Source organism: Ahaetulla prasina, chromosome 8, assembly GCF_028640845.1.
Source record: "Ahaetulla prasina isolate Xishuangbanna chromosome 8, ASM2864084v1, whole genome shotgun sequence".
NCBI lineage: Eukaryota > Metazoa > Chordata > Lepidosauria > Squamata > Colubridae > Ahaetulla > Ahaetulla prasina.
The window spans coordinates 5507184-5523322 of NC_080546.1; the positions used below are offsets into that span (position 1 = coordinate 5507184).

A 16139-nucleotide genomic window follows, 5' to 3' on the forward strand; every position below is an offset into this window, starting at 1 on the left:
TTGGAAGGGACTTCAGAGGTCTTCTAGTCCAGAGGTCTCCAATCTTGGTCCCTTTAAGACTTGTGGACTTCAACTCCCAGCAAAGTTGGCTGAGGGACTCTGGGAGTTGAAGTCCACAAGTCTTCAAGGGACCAAGGTTGGAGACCCCTGTTCTAGTCTAACTCCCTGTTTGAGCAGGAGACCTGATATGCCGGACAAATGGCTGTCCAGTCTCTTCTCGAAGGCCTCCAATGATGGAGCACATCACGTTGAACCAACATCTGTTGACCCAATAGATTGAGGATGCAAAACAAGTGATGTCCACTAACAATCCAGCAAACTTAGATTATACCAGGGGTCTCCAACCTTGGTCCCTTTAAGACTTGTGGACTTCAACTCCCAGAGTCCCTCAGCCAGCAAAGCTGGGAGTTGAAGTCCACAAGTCTTAAAGGGACCAAGGTTGGAGACCCCTGGATTATACAACTACCTAAGGGCATCATGTGTGAATGCAGGCCTTAGATTTATAACCGAGCTGATAAATTATGTTTGGTGAAGATAAACACTATAGAGTGTAATTTGTGAACCTGGATAGAAAAAGACAGGTTCTTCTCAGAAGGTATCTTCCTAACTTCCTAACATAAACAGACAAGAAGAAGTCACCAGGCGATCTACATTATAACGTTTATAACTTACTGGGAATAAATCATGATGTCCAAACAGGTGTGTCCCTTTAGCAATAGGGATAGTCCTCGACTTACGTCCACCACGGAGACCATAATTTCTGTTGCTAACTAAGCAAGGCATAAAATTAGGCATGGATATGTGATGACCGGCTTAACAACCGGTTAGGTGATTTGGGGCTAATCACCAGGAGATGGTGAGTTCTAGTTCCGTCTTAGGCATGAAAGCCGGCTGGGTGACTTTGGGCCAATCATCAGGAGACGGGGAGTTCTAGTCCAGATTAAGGCATGAAAGCCGGCTGGGTGACTTTGGGCCAATCACCAGGAGATGGTGAGTTCTAGTCCAGATTAAGGCATGAGAGCCGGCTGGGTGACTTTGGGTCAATCACCAGGAGACGGTGAGTTCTAGTTCCGTCTTAGGCATGAGAGCCGGCTGGGTGACTTTGGGCCAATCACCAGGAGACGGTGAGTTCTAGTCCAGATTAAGGCATGAAAGCCAACTGGGTGACTTTGGGCCAATCACCAGGAGACGGTGAGTTCTAGTCCAGATTAAGGCATGAAAGCCGGCTGGGTGACTTTGGGCCAATCACCAGGAGACGGTGAGTTCTAGTCCAGATTAAGGCATGAAAGCCAACTGGGTGACTTTGGGCCAATCACCAGGAGATGGTGAGTTCTAGTCCAAATTAAGGCATGAAAGCCAACTGGGTGACTTTGGGTCAATCACCAGGAGACGGTGAGTTCTAGTCCAGATTAAGACATGAAAGCCGGCTGGGTGACTTTGGCCAATCACCAGGAGACGGTGAGTTCTAGTCCCGTTTTAGGCATGAGAGCCAGCTGGGAGACTTTGGACCAATCACCAGGAGACGGTGAACTCTAGTCCCGTTTTAGGCCTGAAAGCTGGCTGGGTGACTTTGGGCCAGTCCACCCTCCTCTCTCAATCCAACCCACCTCATTGTGAGGAAAACAGGAGAAGGAAGGAGTCTTGGGTTATTTATTCATTACTTAAAAAGTAATAAAGGTGAGATTTTAAAAAACAAACAAAACAAATGACTCAATCAATAAGTAAGCAAGCGTATAAGTGCCCTTTCCAGACATTCTCAAGTGGCCCTCACTATATTGCAACAACATTTTCTGCCAATCACACCTATAGGGACGTTGGCACTGGGTGATGTAAACACCGCCTACTCAGTGTAGCTCAGGCCTTGATCCACCTCTTCCGTTGGAACCACTACAGTTGCACTGCAGAGGGGAAAAGCGGCCAGACTCTGGGTTTCAAACCTTCCCATTTTTCCTCCCCCCCTCTCTTTCTATCATCTCTATCCATCTTTCTCTCCCTCCCTCTCTCTCCCTCTCTCATCTCTATCCATCTTTCTCTTTCTCCCTTCCTCCCTCCCTCCCTCTCCCTCTCTTTCTTTCTGTTTCTATCATCTCTATCCATCTCTCTCTCTCTCCCTCCCTCCCTCTCTTTCTTTCTCTCCCTCCCTCCTTTCTCTATCATCTCCATCCATCTTTCTCCCCCTCCTTCTCTTATCATCTCTATCCATCCCTCCTCCTCTCTTCTCTATCATCTCTGTCCATCTCTCTCCCTCTCTCTCCTCTCATCTCTATCCATCTTTCTCTTTCTCCCCTCCCTCCCTCCCTCTCCCTCTCCCTCTCTTTCTTTCTGTTTCTATCATCTCTATCCATCTTTCTCTCCCTCCCTCTCACTCTCTCATCTCTATCCATCTTTCTCTTTCTCCCTTCCTCCCTCCCTCCCTCCCTCTCCCTCTTTCTTTCTGTTTCTATCATCTCTATCCATCTCTCTCTCTCTCTCTCTCCCTCCCTCTCTTTCTTTCTCTCCCTCCCTCCTTTCTCTATCATCTCCATCCATCTTTCTCCCCCTCCTTCTCTTTTTATCATCTCTATCCATCTCTCCCTCCCTCTCTTTCTCTATCATCTCTGTCCATCTCTCTCTCCCTCTCTCTCTCCCTCTCTCATCTCTATCCATCTTTCTCTTTCTCCCTCCCTCCCTCCCTCCCTCTCTTTCTGTTTCTATCATCTCTATCCATCTTCTCTCCTCCTCTCCTCACTCTATCATCTCTATCCATCTTTCTCTTTCTCCCCTCCTCCTCCCTCCCTCTCCTCTCTTTCTTTCTGTTTCTATCATCTCTATCCATCTCTCTCCTTCCTCCCTCCCTCTTTCTTTCTCTCCTCCTCCTTTCTCTATCATCTCCATCCATCTTTCTCCCCCTCCTTCTCTTTTTATCATCTCTATCCATCTCTCCCTCCCTCCCTTTTTCTTTCTCTCCCTCCCTCCCTTTCTCTATCATCTCTATCCATCTCTCTCTCCCTCTCTCTCTCTCTTTCTGTTTCTATCATCTCTATCCATCTTTCTCTCTCCCTCCTTTTCTCCCCCTCCCTCCCTCCCTTTCTTTCCTTCTCTCTCTTTTGGCTTTAGACCAGACACTACAACTCCTCTGCTCCAGCCCAGAACTGCCAATCTGTATTCAGGAGAGGTGACAGCTGACTCATGTCTGTAGCGATGGAGTGCGTAAAAATAGCCCAGTCACTTTTACATCTTTTCAATCAGAGAGAGGAGAGTTATGTTAAATATATCTCGCTGGGAACGCTCCACGCAGTTCTAAAATTCTGGGTTTTAGGAGCTGGCCAGTTGGGTTGTTTGACCGAGGAACCTTCGTCAGTTGGAGCTGGCAGATGTTGGCTGCTGTGTTTGCTTAGAGAATAGCTACACCCTTTCTTGCCTTTGTTTCCAAGAAAGGAGTAAACAGCCAGTGGGTTTTTTTTAAAATGCCTTTCAAGATTGCACCGACGCATACAGAATAACAGAGTTGGAAGGGACCTTGGAGGTCTTCTAGTCCAACCCCTTGCTCTGGCAGGAAACCCTATGCCATTCCAGACAAATGGTTGTCCAGTCTCTTCTTAAAAACATCCAGTGTTGGAACACCCACAATTTCTGGTGGCAAGCTGTTCCACTGGTTAATTATTCTCATTGTCAAGAAATTCTTCCTTAGTTCTAAGTTGCTTCTCTCCTTGGTTAGTTTCCACCCGTTGCTTCTTGTCCTGCCCTCAGGTCCTTTGGAGAATAGCTTGACTCCCTCTTCTTTGTGGCAGCCCCTGAGGTATTGGAAGACTGCTATCATGTCTCCCCTAGTCCTTCTTTTCATTAAACTAGACATACCCAGTTCCTGCAACCGTTCTTCATATGTTTTAGCCTCCAATCTCCTCATCCTGTCTTGCTATCTCTGCACTCTTTCCAGAGTCTCCAAATCTCTTTTGTAATGTGGTGACCAAAACTGAATGCAGTACTTTAGGCCTGGTCTTTAATCCATGTGGTGCCTTAAAATGCATTTCTTCCTGTGAAGAAGGAATGTTTCCTACAAGGAGGAGCAGGAGGAGGAGGTGGAAGAGAAATACGAGAAGAAAAAGGAATGAGGAGGAGGAGGAGGAGAAGTAGAAGAAGAGGAGGAGGAGGAGGAGGAAGGAGGGAGGAGGAGGAGGAGGAAGGAGGGAGGAGGAGGAGGGGGAGGAGAAGAAGGAGGAGGAGGAGGAGAGGAGGAGGACAAGAAGAAGAAGAAGGAGGAGGAGGAGGAGGAGGAGGAGGAGAAGAAGAAGAAGAAGAAGAAGAAGAAGAAAGAGGTGAAGGAGAAGGAGAAGAAAAAGAAGAAGAAAGAGGAGAAGGAGAAGAAGAAGAAGAAGAAGAAGAAGAAGAAAGAGGAGAAGGAGAAGGAGAAGGAGAAGAGGAGGAGGAGGAAGAGGAAGGAGGAGGGGGGAAGAGAAGGAGAAGAAGGATGAGGAGGAGGACAAGAAGAAGAAGAAGAAGAAGAAAAAGAAGAAAGAGGAGGAGAAGGAGAAGGAGGAGAAGACGAAGAAGAAGAAGAAAGAGGAGAAGGAGAAGAGGACGAAGAAGAAGAAAGAGGAGGAGGCAACTGACTCATATTTATGACGGTTGCAGTGTCCCAGAGTCACCTGATCCCCTTTTACGACCTTCTGATAAGCGAAGACAACGAGGAAAAGCCAGATTCACTTAACAACCACGTGACTCACTTAACAACTGCAATGATTCACAAAACAAGGTTGCAAAACGGGGCAAAATTTCACTTCACCACTGTCTCACCTAGAGAGAGAAATTTTGGGCTCAATTGTCGTCGTAGGTAGAGGACTACATGTATTTTTATTTGAAGCACTGGCTGAGAGTGCCAAACAATCAGAGGTATTTTTCCCCCCTGTCAGCGTCTCTAAATCACCCAGGCCTTACATGCAAGCAGAGATGGGCTGCTGGGGGTTCGCGGGGGTTCACAGGGGTTCGGGAGAACCTCTAGCTAAGATTCTGTGCAATTCGGAGAAACCCCAAATCCCACTCCTGGCTGGCCCTGCTCACCTTGCTCCTCCCCTCCCAGGAGTCCCCACGAGGCCTGTTTTGGATGCAGGTAAGTACAGGGCACACGTAGAGGCTCAGGGAGGGCGAAAAACAGGCCTACTGGAAGTTTGGGAAGGCCGGAAATGGGCTGTTTCTGCCTCTTGAGGGCTTCCAGAGCCTGGGGAGGCTGTTTTCGCCCTCCCGGAAGCTCAAAGAAAACCTCCGGAGCCTAGGGAGGCTGTTTTCACCCTTCCGGAGGCTCAAGAAAAGCCTCTGGAGCCCGGGGAGGGCAAAAGCGCTCCGCCCTCCCCGCCATGGTGCAGGAGGCTGACTAGGCCACGCCCACCATGGCCACGCCCACCCAGCAACCCGGCAGAGAACCCCTTGCTAAAATTTTTGAAGCCCACCCCTGCATGCAAGGGCCATAATTTTTTTTTTAAACCTCTCCCCCACAAATTCTACTTATTTGTGCTTTTAAACGACACACGTTGCAAAATTCCAATCATCCAGTCCCCTCGGTTTTACATGAATAACACATATTTTTTTTTTTTTAGCTGACCTCCGTTCTAAATTATTCCAGCTGCTCATGTGCCATCACCCAAATCAAAGGTTCGAATTTTGTTTATAGTAAAACACTCAAAAGGAACGCTGAGCTAATTAATTGTTATCTATTTCCCGCATTTTTCATGCAATTAGGAGATAGATTTTCAACATTCCGATTTCTTTTTTAGAAAGAATATTTCCAATCCCCGGGAAACGCAAGAATGCAGGCATGTAAGATTGGCCCTATCTAAAGAAAAAAAAAAACAGGCAAAGGTTTCCAAACGCAGGACCCACGCAAAAGCATCCCAATTTTTGGTAAGTTGAGATTCATAGACCTTGGCAACATCATGCATTGCCTTGCTTGAAATGTGCAGAGGGAAACACACACAGGCAACTGTTGTTGCCTTTATCAAGATTATTTAGAAAGGCAGAGTAGAAAGAACGGTGGGGGGTAGGAAAAAGTTTGCAAGTTGCAAACTCTGTTCCAGACCAAAAAAAAAAAAAGCTGAGATGAAAATGTGAGGTTATTAATTTAGAATAGAATACTAATTTTATTGCCAATCAAAGTGACGGTAAAGTTATTATTTTATTCTGTTCTGTTCTAAATTAATAACCTCATTTTCATCTCGGCCTTTTTTTTGCAAGGTTTGCAACTTCAAGATGGGTGGGCTTCAACTCCCAGAATTCCCCCGGCTGGCTGGGGAATGCTGGGAGTCGAAGTCCACGCGCCTTAAAAGATGCCACGGTCGGGAAACCCTGCGTTAGAAACTTAAAAAGTTACCACCTTTTAAAATTTCTTTCTCAAACTCTTCTCAACCACCCTAAGATGGAGGTTGTGCAAACGTGCAGAATGTGTGTGTGTGTGTGTGTGTGAATGAGTGACTTTCCGCTGACTTTCCATGGTTGGGAGGAAATTGGATTCACTGACCACTATACCACACTGCCGCATAAGGCTGCCGCAGGTAAGGCGAAAACAAGCTCTGTTGCTGAAAATGACCGAGCAGTTTTTTCTTCAAAATTCAAATTCAGGAGCTGTCTCATTTATTCTGTGGTATTTTATACCCCCAAATGAATTTTGGCCCTTAAAGCTGGGAAATTCCTTCCTTCCTTCCTTCCTTCCTTCCTTCCTTCCTTCCTTCCTTCCTTCCTTCCTTCCTTCCTTCCTTCCTTCTTTCCTTCCTTCCTTCCTTCCTGTCCCTTTCTCCCTAGCTCATTCCTCCCTCCTTTTTGTCTTTTTCCTCCCTCCCTCTCTCCTTCTCTCCCTCCCTAATTCCTTCCTTCCTTCCTTCCTTCCTCCCTCCCTCCCTCCCTCCCTCCCTTCCTGTCCCTTTCTCCCTAGCTCATTCCTCCTCCTTTCATCTTTCCTCCTCCTCTCCTTCTCCCTCCCTAATTCCTTCCTTCCTTCCTTCCTTCCTTCCTTCCTTCCTTCCTTCCTTCCTTCCTTCCTTCTTCCTTCCTTCCTTCCTTCCTTCCTGTCCCTTTCTCCCTAGCTCATTCCTCCTCCTTTTGTCTTTTCCTCCTCCCTCCTTCTCTCCTCCCTAATTCCTTCCTTCCTTCCTTCCTTCCTTCCTTCCTTCCTTCCTTCCTTCCTCCTCCCTCCTCCCTCCCTCCCTCCCTCCCTCTTCCTGTCCCTTTCTCCCAGCTCATTCCTCCCTCCCTCCTTTCATCTTTCCTCCTCCTCTCCTTCTCTCCCTAATTCCTTCCTTCCTTCCTTCCTTCCTTCCTCCCTCCCTCCCTCCCTTCCTGTCCCTTTCTCCCTAGCTCATTCCTCCCTCCCTTTCATCTTTTCCCTCCCTCCCTCTTTCCTTCTTTCCCTCCCTAATTCATTCCTTCCTTCCTTCCTTCCTTTCTTCCTTCCTTCCTGTCCCTTTCTCCCTAGCTCATTCCTCCCTCCTTTTTGTCTTTTTCCTCCCTCCCTCTCTCCTTCTCTCCCTCCCTAATTCCTTCCTTCCTTCCTTCCTTCCTTCCTTCCTTCCTCCCTCCCTCCCTCTCTTCCTGTCCCTTTCTCCCTAGCTCATTCCTCCCTCCCTTTCATCTTTTCCCTCCCTCCCTCTCTCCTTCTCTCCCTCCCTAATTCCTTCCTTCCTTCCTTCCTTCCTTCCTTCCTTCCTTCCTTCCTTCCTTCCTTCCTTCCTTCCTGTCCCTTTCTCCCTAGCTCATTCCTCCCTCCCTTTCTTCTTTTCCCTCCCTCCCTCCCTCCCTCCTTCTCTCCTTCCCTAACCTCCCTCCCTCCCTTCCTTTCTCCCTTGTCCTCTGTCCGTCCCTGTCCCATTCTCTCTCTCATCTTTCTTTCCTTTCTTCCTCTCTTTCTTTTTTCTTTCTTTTCTTCCTTCTTCTCTTCCTTATCCTTCCTCCCTCCCTCCCTCCCTCCCTTCTTTCCCTCCCCTCCTCCCTCCCTCCCTCCCTCCCTTTCTTCCTTGTCCTCTGTCCCTCCCTGTCCCATTCTCTCTCTCTCTCTCTCTCATCTTTCTTTCCTTTCTTCCTCATTTTCTTTCTTCCTTCTTCTTTCCTCCCTCCCTCCTTCTCTCCTTCCCTAACCTCCCTCCCTCCTCCTTCCTTTCTTCCTTGTCCTCTGTCCGTCCCTGTCCCATTCTCTCTCATCTTTCTTTCCTTTCTTCCTCTCTTTCTTTTCTTTCTTTTCTTCCTTCTTCTCTTCCTTATCCTTCCTTCCCTCCCTCCCTCCTTCCTTCTTCCCTCCTCCCTCCCTCCCTCCCTCCCTTTCTTCCTTGTCCTCTGTCCCTCCCTGTCCCATTCTCTCTCTCTCTCTCTCTCATCTTTCTTTCCTTTCTTCCTCATTTTCTTTTTTCTTTCTTTTCTTCCTCCTTCTCTTCCTTATCCTCCCTCCCTCCCTCCCTCCCTCCCTCACACACATAAGCACAGAAAGAAACACACAAACAAGCGGACCTAAATTTCTGAAAGAGGCAAAAAAGTTTGCCTGAGAAAATTAGTGCCTCTTTTTTCTTGCCTGTTTCTTTGATCAGTATTTCCATTTAAAGTCATGGTGTCTCCCTTTGAATATCGCAATCAAGTTTGAAATTAATGCGGAAAATGGCACAATACAAACATAACACTTAAAACTCAACTATTGGGAGAATTCGCTTCCATTCGAGCAAGAGTTTACCATCCTCAACAGTTTTAAGCTGCTTGACTTCAACTCCCAGAAGTCCCCAGCCAGCTTGCTTAAATACGTTAAGACCCAATTTTCTCTTTTAAAAATACTCTATAGCAGGGGTCTCCAACCTTGGCAACTTTAAGCCTGGTGGATTTCAACTCCCAGAATTCCCCAGCCAGCTTTGCTGGCTGGGGGGTTCTGGGAGTTGAAGTCCGCCAGGCTTAAAGTTGCCAAGGTTGGAGACCCCTGCTCTAAAGTGCTCAGGTGTTGCCACATCTTCGCGAAACTAATTTAAAAAATTCCGGTTTTGCACTGAATAAACATTATTTCGTCCACTGGTGCCGTTTTTCTTGCAACACACTCAAATGACTTTTTTAGTTTATTTCGGTCCCGTCATCAACCGATGCAGGATTGATCGATTTACATCCTTCCCTAATCCTGCGATTAGTGCAAGCCGCTGCCTAACAGATTTCTGCAACAATATGGACTAGAAACTTCAGAGGAAAAAAGGTTTGAGACTTGCAAGACACTGTGCCCTGCGTTTAATGCACATCACAATCCCCATTACAACTAACCAACAATTCTACACAACCATAGCCACTTCCCTGGGATGTTTCAAATTCTCAGCCTACTTTATTGTTCTTGGATTTCTTAGTGGTCTCCCATCCAAGCACTAACTGAATTGAAGCCTCCTCGGTTTTCTCGGACAGCCACAAAGGTTGCTTAGAAATACATGTCGCCTAGTGTCTTTTACACCAGTGTTTCAACTCCCAGAACTTCAACTCCCAGAATTCCCCAGCCTTGGCAACTTTAAACAGTGTGGACTTCAATTCCCAGAATTCTCCAGTCAGAATGCTGGCTGGAGAATTCTGGGAGTTGAAGCCTATAGAGCTTAAAGTTACCAGAGAGTTGAGGAAAAAACCCACTATTTTAGACAATTGACCCAATACTGCATTTCCTGTCCGGATATTTTCTATAAACAGCTATTAGCCTATTTAATAACATTCGGGGATAGTGCTCAAGAATGAATTTATTTTGTTTTAAATCTTGAAAAGATGCTCAGTCACTCCCAGTGAATTTTCCTTAATTTGGGAATCAAAGCAAAACAATGCTTTCAATTTTCGGCAACCAGTGGGCCAGGCTCTGTGAGCCAAGTAGGAGCACTAATTTTTTTTTTGACTTTTACTTGAGTTTCTTTAATGCATCAGCAATCCCGGCTAACCAGTGGTGGGATTTAGCCAGTTCGCACCACTTCGGGAGAACCGGTTGATAACTTTCTGAGCAGTTTGGCAAACTGGTTGTTGGAAGAAATCATTAGGGCAGAGAACCGGTTGTTAAATTATTTCAATCCCATCACTGCGGCTAACTATATGGATAAGTTTCAGAATCCACTCCTCATCTGCTCCACAGATTAATTTGTGGGGTACTACTATATTTCTAAGACCAAGGAGAGAGCCAGTTTGGGTTTAGTGATTCAGGCACCAGGCTAGAAACCAGGAGAGTTCTAGTCCTGCCTTAGGTATGAAAGGTGGCTGGGTGATTTTGGGCCAATCACCAGGAGATGGTGAGTTCTAGTCCTGCCTAAGGCATGAAAGGAGGCTGAGTGACTTCGGGCCGGGTCTGAGTGAGACTCCAATCTTTCCAATGCAAGAAACATTTTAAAAAAAATCTTGCAGTTCAGGATGTGAACCACCACCACTGAACCACCACGTCCCTACTTACTGGGCTGTAAGGTTTCTACCTTTCTCAGAATCAAACAGAAAAAAAAATCTTGAGCTTGAAAGCAGGTGGGCCGACACTTCCAATGTCAAATGGTTGTGGCTGTTTGGGGGGACAAACAACACTTAGCCAAACGGGGTGCCTCTTATAAGACTGCAAAACCAGTTCATAACTTTCTTTCACCATTGTGTTATTGGCAAGTTTTGAATAGAAGCCGGGTGAGACTCCAATCTTTCCTTAGCTTTGCAAGAAACATTTTAAAAAAAAATCTTGCAGTCTTTGACGTGCTGTTCAGGATGTGTAGAACGGATGGATGGCAGTTAAAAAGAGCCTTAAATATGGACATTTCTACCCTTACCAAAGGTGTTTAGGTGTGTGTGTGTGTGTGTTCACAATCCTACGTAAGAGATTATTGTTTAGTGGACAAGGTTGTTATTCTTGGTTTTTCCATAGCTGGCAAACTGAATTCGGATTCAGTGACTCGGATTCAGAATATTTGTAGCTCAGGGTTGAAATGAGGGGTCTTGTGTGCTCCCTGCACTTAGTTGTTTTCTTGAAGACGTTTCATCACCCGTCTAGGTAACATCATCAGTGCCAGAAGGGAGTGGGGTTTCTAGCACTGATGATGTTACCTAGTTGGGTCATGAAACGTCTGCAAGAAAGCCACCAAGCTCAGAGAGCACCAAGGGACCCACAGGCAGTCCTCCAGGCACCCAAACAGAAGGAGGGTACCATGGTTGTATTCTAGGATGGGGGTCTCCAACCTTGGCAACTTTAAGCCTGGCGGACTTCAACTCCCAGAACCTGGCGGACTTCAACTCTGGCTGGGGAATTCTGGGAGTTGAAGTCCGCCAGGCTTAAAAGTTGCCAAGGTTGGAGACCCCTCTTCTGGGAGGTTCTATGAACTTCTTTGTCTACTTAGCAGCCCTGAGATTTTCAAGATGTCACAACAGCTTCTCTTTTTTTTTTTTTTGAGTACGGTCCAGGTCGATTAAACGCCGTCCCCTAGTTGGGTGCAACCACCTGCCCAACTAAGTGGACTTCTGCTGGACAAAGTGGACCTTTTCAGTTTGCCATCAGGTCCAGCTAGGCCCCATCCTTCAGGGAACCCCAAAGTGGTTTCTGGAGGAGAACCTTAAAAACAGTTGGGGAGTGGGGTCACAAGGAACCCTTTCACATCTTTGAGAAGCATCTTAGGAGCTTCTGCAAAAGAGAACGGATGCAGGGGTGAAATCTACTTACTTTCCTTACCGGTTCGGAAGTGCACGCACCGCACATTTTTGCTTTGCTCACGTGTGCGCGTTGCACGCATGCACACATTCTCTGCGCATGCGCAGAGGGTACAAAACACATTAAAGCCAGGAAGTAACGACAGCCGGGCGGGTGGGCAGCGCCTCGCACCGCGATTGCTACCGGTTCTCCGAACCACCAGCCAAGATTGCTACCGGATCGGCTGATCCGGGTCGAACCGAGAGCATTTCACCCCTGGATGGATGGAAGATCACTGTGAAGGAGACTTGTTTGATACAGCTGTCCGCACTGTCCAAAGTTTGTTAGGATAAGGGTTTTTTTTTGGGGGGGTCTCCCACTAAAGAGAACAAACATAAAATAGAGATTTCATGCCTGTTGGAACTTAATGTGACTTCCCTAATTATCAGCTGCATTAAAGGTAAAAAGGTAAAAAGGTAAAGATTCCCTTCACACGTACGTGCTAGTCGTTCCTGACTCTAGGGGGCGGTGCTCATCTCCGTTTCAAAGCCGGAGAGCCAGCGCTGTCCGAAGACGTCTCCGTGGTCATGTGGCCGGCATGACTCAACGCCAAAGGCGCACGGAACGCTGTTCCCTTCCCATCAAAGATGGTCCCTATTTTTCTACTGGCATTTTTTACCTGCGTTCGAACTGCTAGGTTGGCAGAACCTGGGACAAGTCACGGGAGCTCACCCCGTTCCGCGGCACTAGGGATTCGAACCGCTGAACTGCCGGCCTTTCGATCGACAAGCTCAGCATCTTAGCCACTGAACCACCACGTCCCTACTTACTGGGCTGTAAGGTTTCTACCTTTCTCAGAATCAAACAGAAAAAAAAATCTTGAGCTTGAGCTGTCAAATGGTTGTGGCTGTTTGGGGGGACAAACAACACTTAGCCAAACGGGGTGCCTCTTATAAGGCTGCAAAACCAGTTCATAACTTTCTTTCGGCGTTGTGTTATTGGCAAGTTTTGAATAGAAGCCGAGTCTGGGTGAGATTCAAATCTTTCCTTAGCTTTGCAAGAAACATTTAAAAAAAAATCTTGCAGTCTTTGACGTGCTGTTCAGGATGTGTAGAACGGATGGATGGTAGTTAAAAAGAGCCTTAAATATGGACATTTCGACCCTCACCAAAGGTGTTTGGGGGGGGTGTTTGTTCACAATCCTACGTAAGAGATTATTGTTAGTGGACAAAGTTGTTTTTCTTGGTTTCTCCATAGCTAGCCAACTGAATTCGGATTCAGTGACTCGGATTCAGAATATTTGTAGCTCAGGGTTGAAATGAGGGGTCTTGGGTGCTCCCTGCACTTGGTTGTTTTCTTGAAGATGTTTCATCACCCGTCTAGGTAACATCATCAGTGCCGGAAGGGAGTAGGGTTTCTAGCGCTGATGATGTTACCTAGTTGGGTCATGAAACATCTGCAAGAAAGCCACCAAGCTCAAGAGCACCAAGGGCCCCACAGTTCTCTTCCCCTCCTCCTCCTCCTCCTCCTCCTCCTCCTCCTCCTCCTCCTCCTCCTCCTCCTCCTCCTCCTCCTCCTCCTCCTCCTCCTCCTCCTCCCCCCTTACTTCCTTCTAGCACTGATGATGTTATCTAGTTGGGTCATGAAACGTCTGCAAGAAAGCCACCAAGCTCAGCGAGCATCAAGGACCTCCAAATTTGGATTTAAAGCCAAAAATTTGTTGGGTTGCTGGAGGGCCTAAGTAGAGAACAATGATTCCCATGTTTGAACCCTTCTAGGGGGAGGATAATCAGCTCTCCTGAACCAGAGATTAAAATACGGCCAGTCTAATGACCGACCCCTGAAATGCGCGGCAGAACCCCTGACAGCGAACCGAAGTCGTCCTACTTACCGAACGACAAGACGAAAAAGAACGGCAGCCAGCAGAGAATGAAGACCCCGACTACGATGGCCAACGTCTTGGCTGCTTTCTTCTCCCTGGAGAACTTCAAAAGCCGGACCGAGAGAGAACTTCTGAAGGTGTGTCTCTTGGTGCTGGCCAAGGAATCCTCCAGGACGTTCCGGCAATGGATCCTAAGCACCACTTCCATGGATTTGTTCCGTTCTTTCTTGACCCCGGCTTCGAGGCTTTTGGTGGTCCTCCTGGCCACCACGTAGATGTTGAAGTACATGACCAGGATGACCAAGAGGGGCAAGTAGAAGGAGAAGAGGGACGAGAAGAGGGCGTAGCCCGGTTCCTCCGTGATGGTGCAGAACTCCTCGCTTTCGGGAGGCTCTTCCTTCCAACCCAAGAGGGGCCCGATGGAGATGACCATGGAGGAGAGCCAGACCACCCCCAAGATAACCACGGCCTTCTTTTCCGTCATGATGGTGGGGTACTTGAGGGAGTACTTGACCCCGATGTACCGATCCACCGAGATAATGCACAAGCTCATGATGGAAGCCGTACAGCACAGGACGTCCACGGCCGCCCAGATGTCGCAGAAGATGCGGCCGAAGACCCACAGATCCAGGACCTCCAAGGTAGCCGAGAAGGGCAGGACGGTGGTGCTGAGGAGCAAGTCGGCGATGGCCAGGTTGATGATGAAGTAGTTGGTGACCGTCCGCAACTGCCGGTTGCAGGCCACCGAGAGGATGACCAAGATGTTGCCCACGATAGCCAAGAGGATGAAGACGGCCAGGAAGACCCCGACGCCCACCGACTGCAGGCTCAGTCCCGGAGTGACGGAGGCGCTGGTGTTGGAGAGGGCATCTTCTCTGCTCAAGGACCCGTTAATCCCACCGGCTTCTCCTGTGCGGTTCCCGTTCAAGCTGGCATTAATCCGATCAGAGAAAGTCATTCTTTTTCAAAACGGTTCGGTCTCCATCGGGGGACGGAGGCTCAGCAGCGTAACGGGGAGAGGGGCAGGCTTGTCTCTCCCACCGCCCCCCCTACTGCATCCCGGGAGGAAGGTTGACCCCTAGCTGAAAAATCCCAAAGCCCCCTCCCCTTTTTTTAAGCATATGGAGATATGCGTCCTTCCTTCCTTTCTTCCTTCCTTCCTTCCCTCCTTCCTTCCTTCCTTTCCTTTCCTTTCCTTTTATTCTTTCTTTCTTTCTTTCTTTCTTTCTTTCTTTCTTTCTTTCTTTCTTTCTTTCTTTCTTTCTTTCCCCCCACTATCTCCCTCCCTTAGCAGACAGTTCCTGCAAAGGTTAACATTGCTCACCGCTTCCTCGGTCTCCAGCCACGCATCGCTGGTAGATTTAGTCTACAAAGGAGCTGGATCTCAAGAAGGTCACCGTGCCTGGCTTGTCTCAACCTATGTGCCTTCGGTCTCCTTTCTCTTTGGGGGTATAACAAATCTTAAGGCAACTCCCTCAACTTCCCCAAATCCAAATCCGGAATATTTGACAGCAGAGCTCTTCGGGTTATTCCAAGGGCCCCTTTACCTTTCCATGATCTGGGAAAGGAAGGGAAAGGAAAGGAAAGGAAAGGAAAAAAAGGAGAGAAAAGAAGAAAGGAAGGAAGGAAGGAAAGTGAAGCACAAGAGCAAGAAAAGTTAAAGTGGGTGAAATGATGGAAGGAGGGAAGGAAGGAAAGAAGGAAAGGACAAGACGAAAGAAAGAAAGGACGAAGTGGGTGAAATGAAGGAAGGAAGGAAAGAAGAGAAGACAAACACAACAGAAAGGAAGGATAAAATGGGTGAAATGGATGGGCGGGTGGAAGGAAGGAAGGACAAGCACAAAGGATAGAAGGAAAGAAGAAAGAAAAAAAGGAAAGAAGGAAGAAAGGAAGGACGAGGGAACGAAAGGATAAAGTGGGGGAAACGAAGGAAGGAAAGAGAAGCTCAAAAGAAAGAAAGGATAAAATGGGCGAGATAATGGGATAATGGAAGAAAGGAAGGAAGGAAAGAGAAGCTCAAAAGAAAGAAAGGATAAAATGGGCGAGATAATGGGATAATGGAAGAAAGGAAGGAAGGAAAGAGAAGCTCAAAAGAAAGAAAGAAAGGATAAAACGGGTGAGATAATGGAAGGAAGGAAAGAAGGAAGGACAACCACAAAAGAAAGAAAGAAAGGATAAAACGGGTGAGATAATGGAAGGAAGGAAGGAAGGACAAGCACAAAAGAAAGAAAGGATAAGATGGATGAGATAATGGAAGGAAGGAAGGAAGGAGGGAAGGACAAGCACGAAAGAAAGAAAGAAAGAAAGAAAGGATAAAACGGGTGAGATAATGAAAGGAAGGAAGGAAGGAGGGAAGGACAAGCACAAAGGAAAGAAAGGATAAAGTGGGTGAAATAATAGTAGGCAGGAAGGGAAAGAAAGAAAGAAAGAAAGAAAGAAAGAAAGAAAGAAAGAAAGAAAGAAAGAAAGAAAGAAAGAAAGAAAGAAAGAGACTCTTCACCCTTTCCCGGTCTCTCTCAAAGCCTCCTTCATCCCGCAAAAAACAACAACACAAAAAGGCGGCGCGACCCTCCGGCCAGCGAAGCGGGCTCAAATCGGCGCTCTCCCGCGGCCAGCCTGCCTGCGCAGCCCGGACGCGGCTCCCGGGGGCCGAAAGGC

General features: G+C 47.5%; 1 protein-coding gene across 1 annotated transcript in view; it reads right to left on the minus strand.

The window, feature by feature from the left end:
• Positions 1–14695, minus strand: part of ADRA1D (adrenoceptor alpha 1D) — a 74112-nt gene extending 59417 nt beyond the window's left edge. Inside the window, exon 1 of the mRNA XM_058193438.1 lies at positions 13491–14695. Coding sequence (XP_058049421.1) covers positions 13491–14439 — 949 coding nt within the window. The 5' untranslated portion in view covers positions 14440–14695. The remainder of the gene's footprint in view (positions 1–13490) is intronic.
• Positions 14696–16139: the final 1444 nt, after the last annotated feature.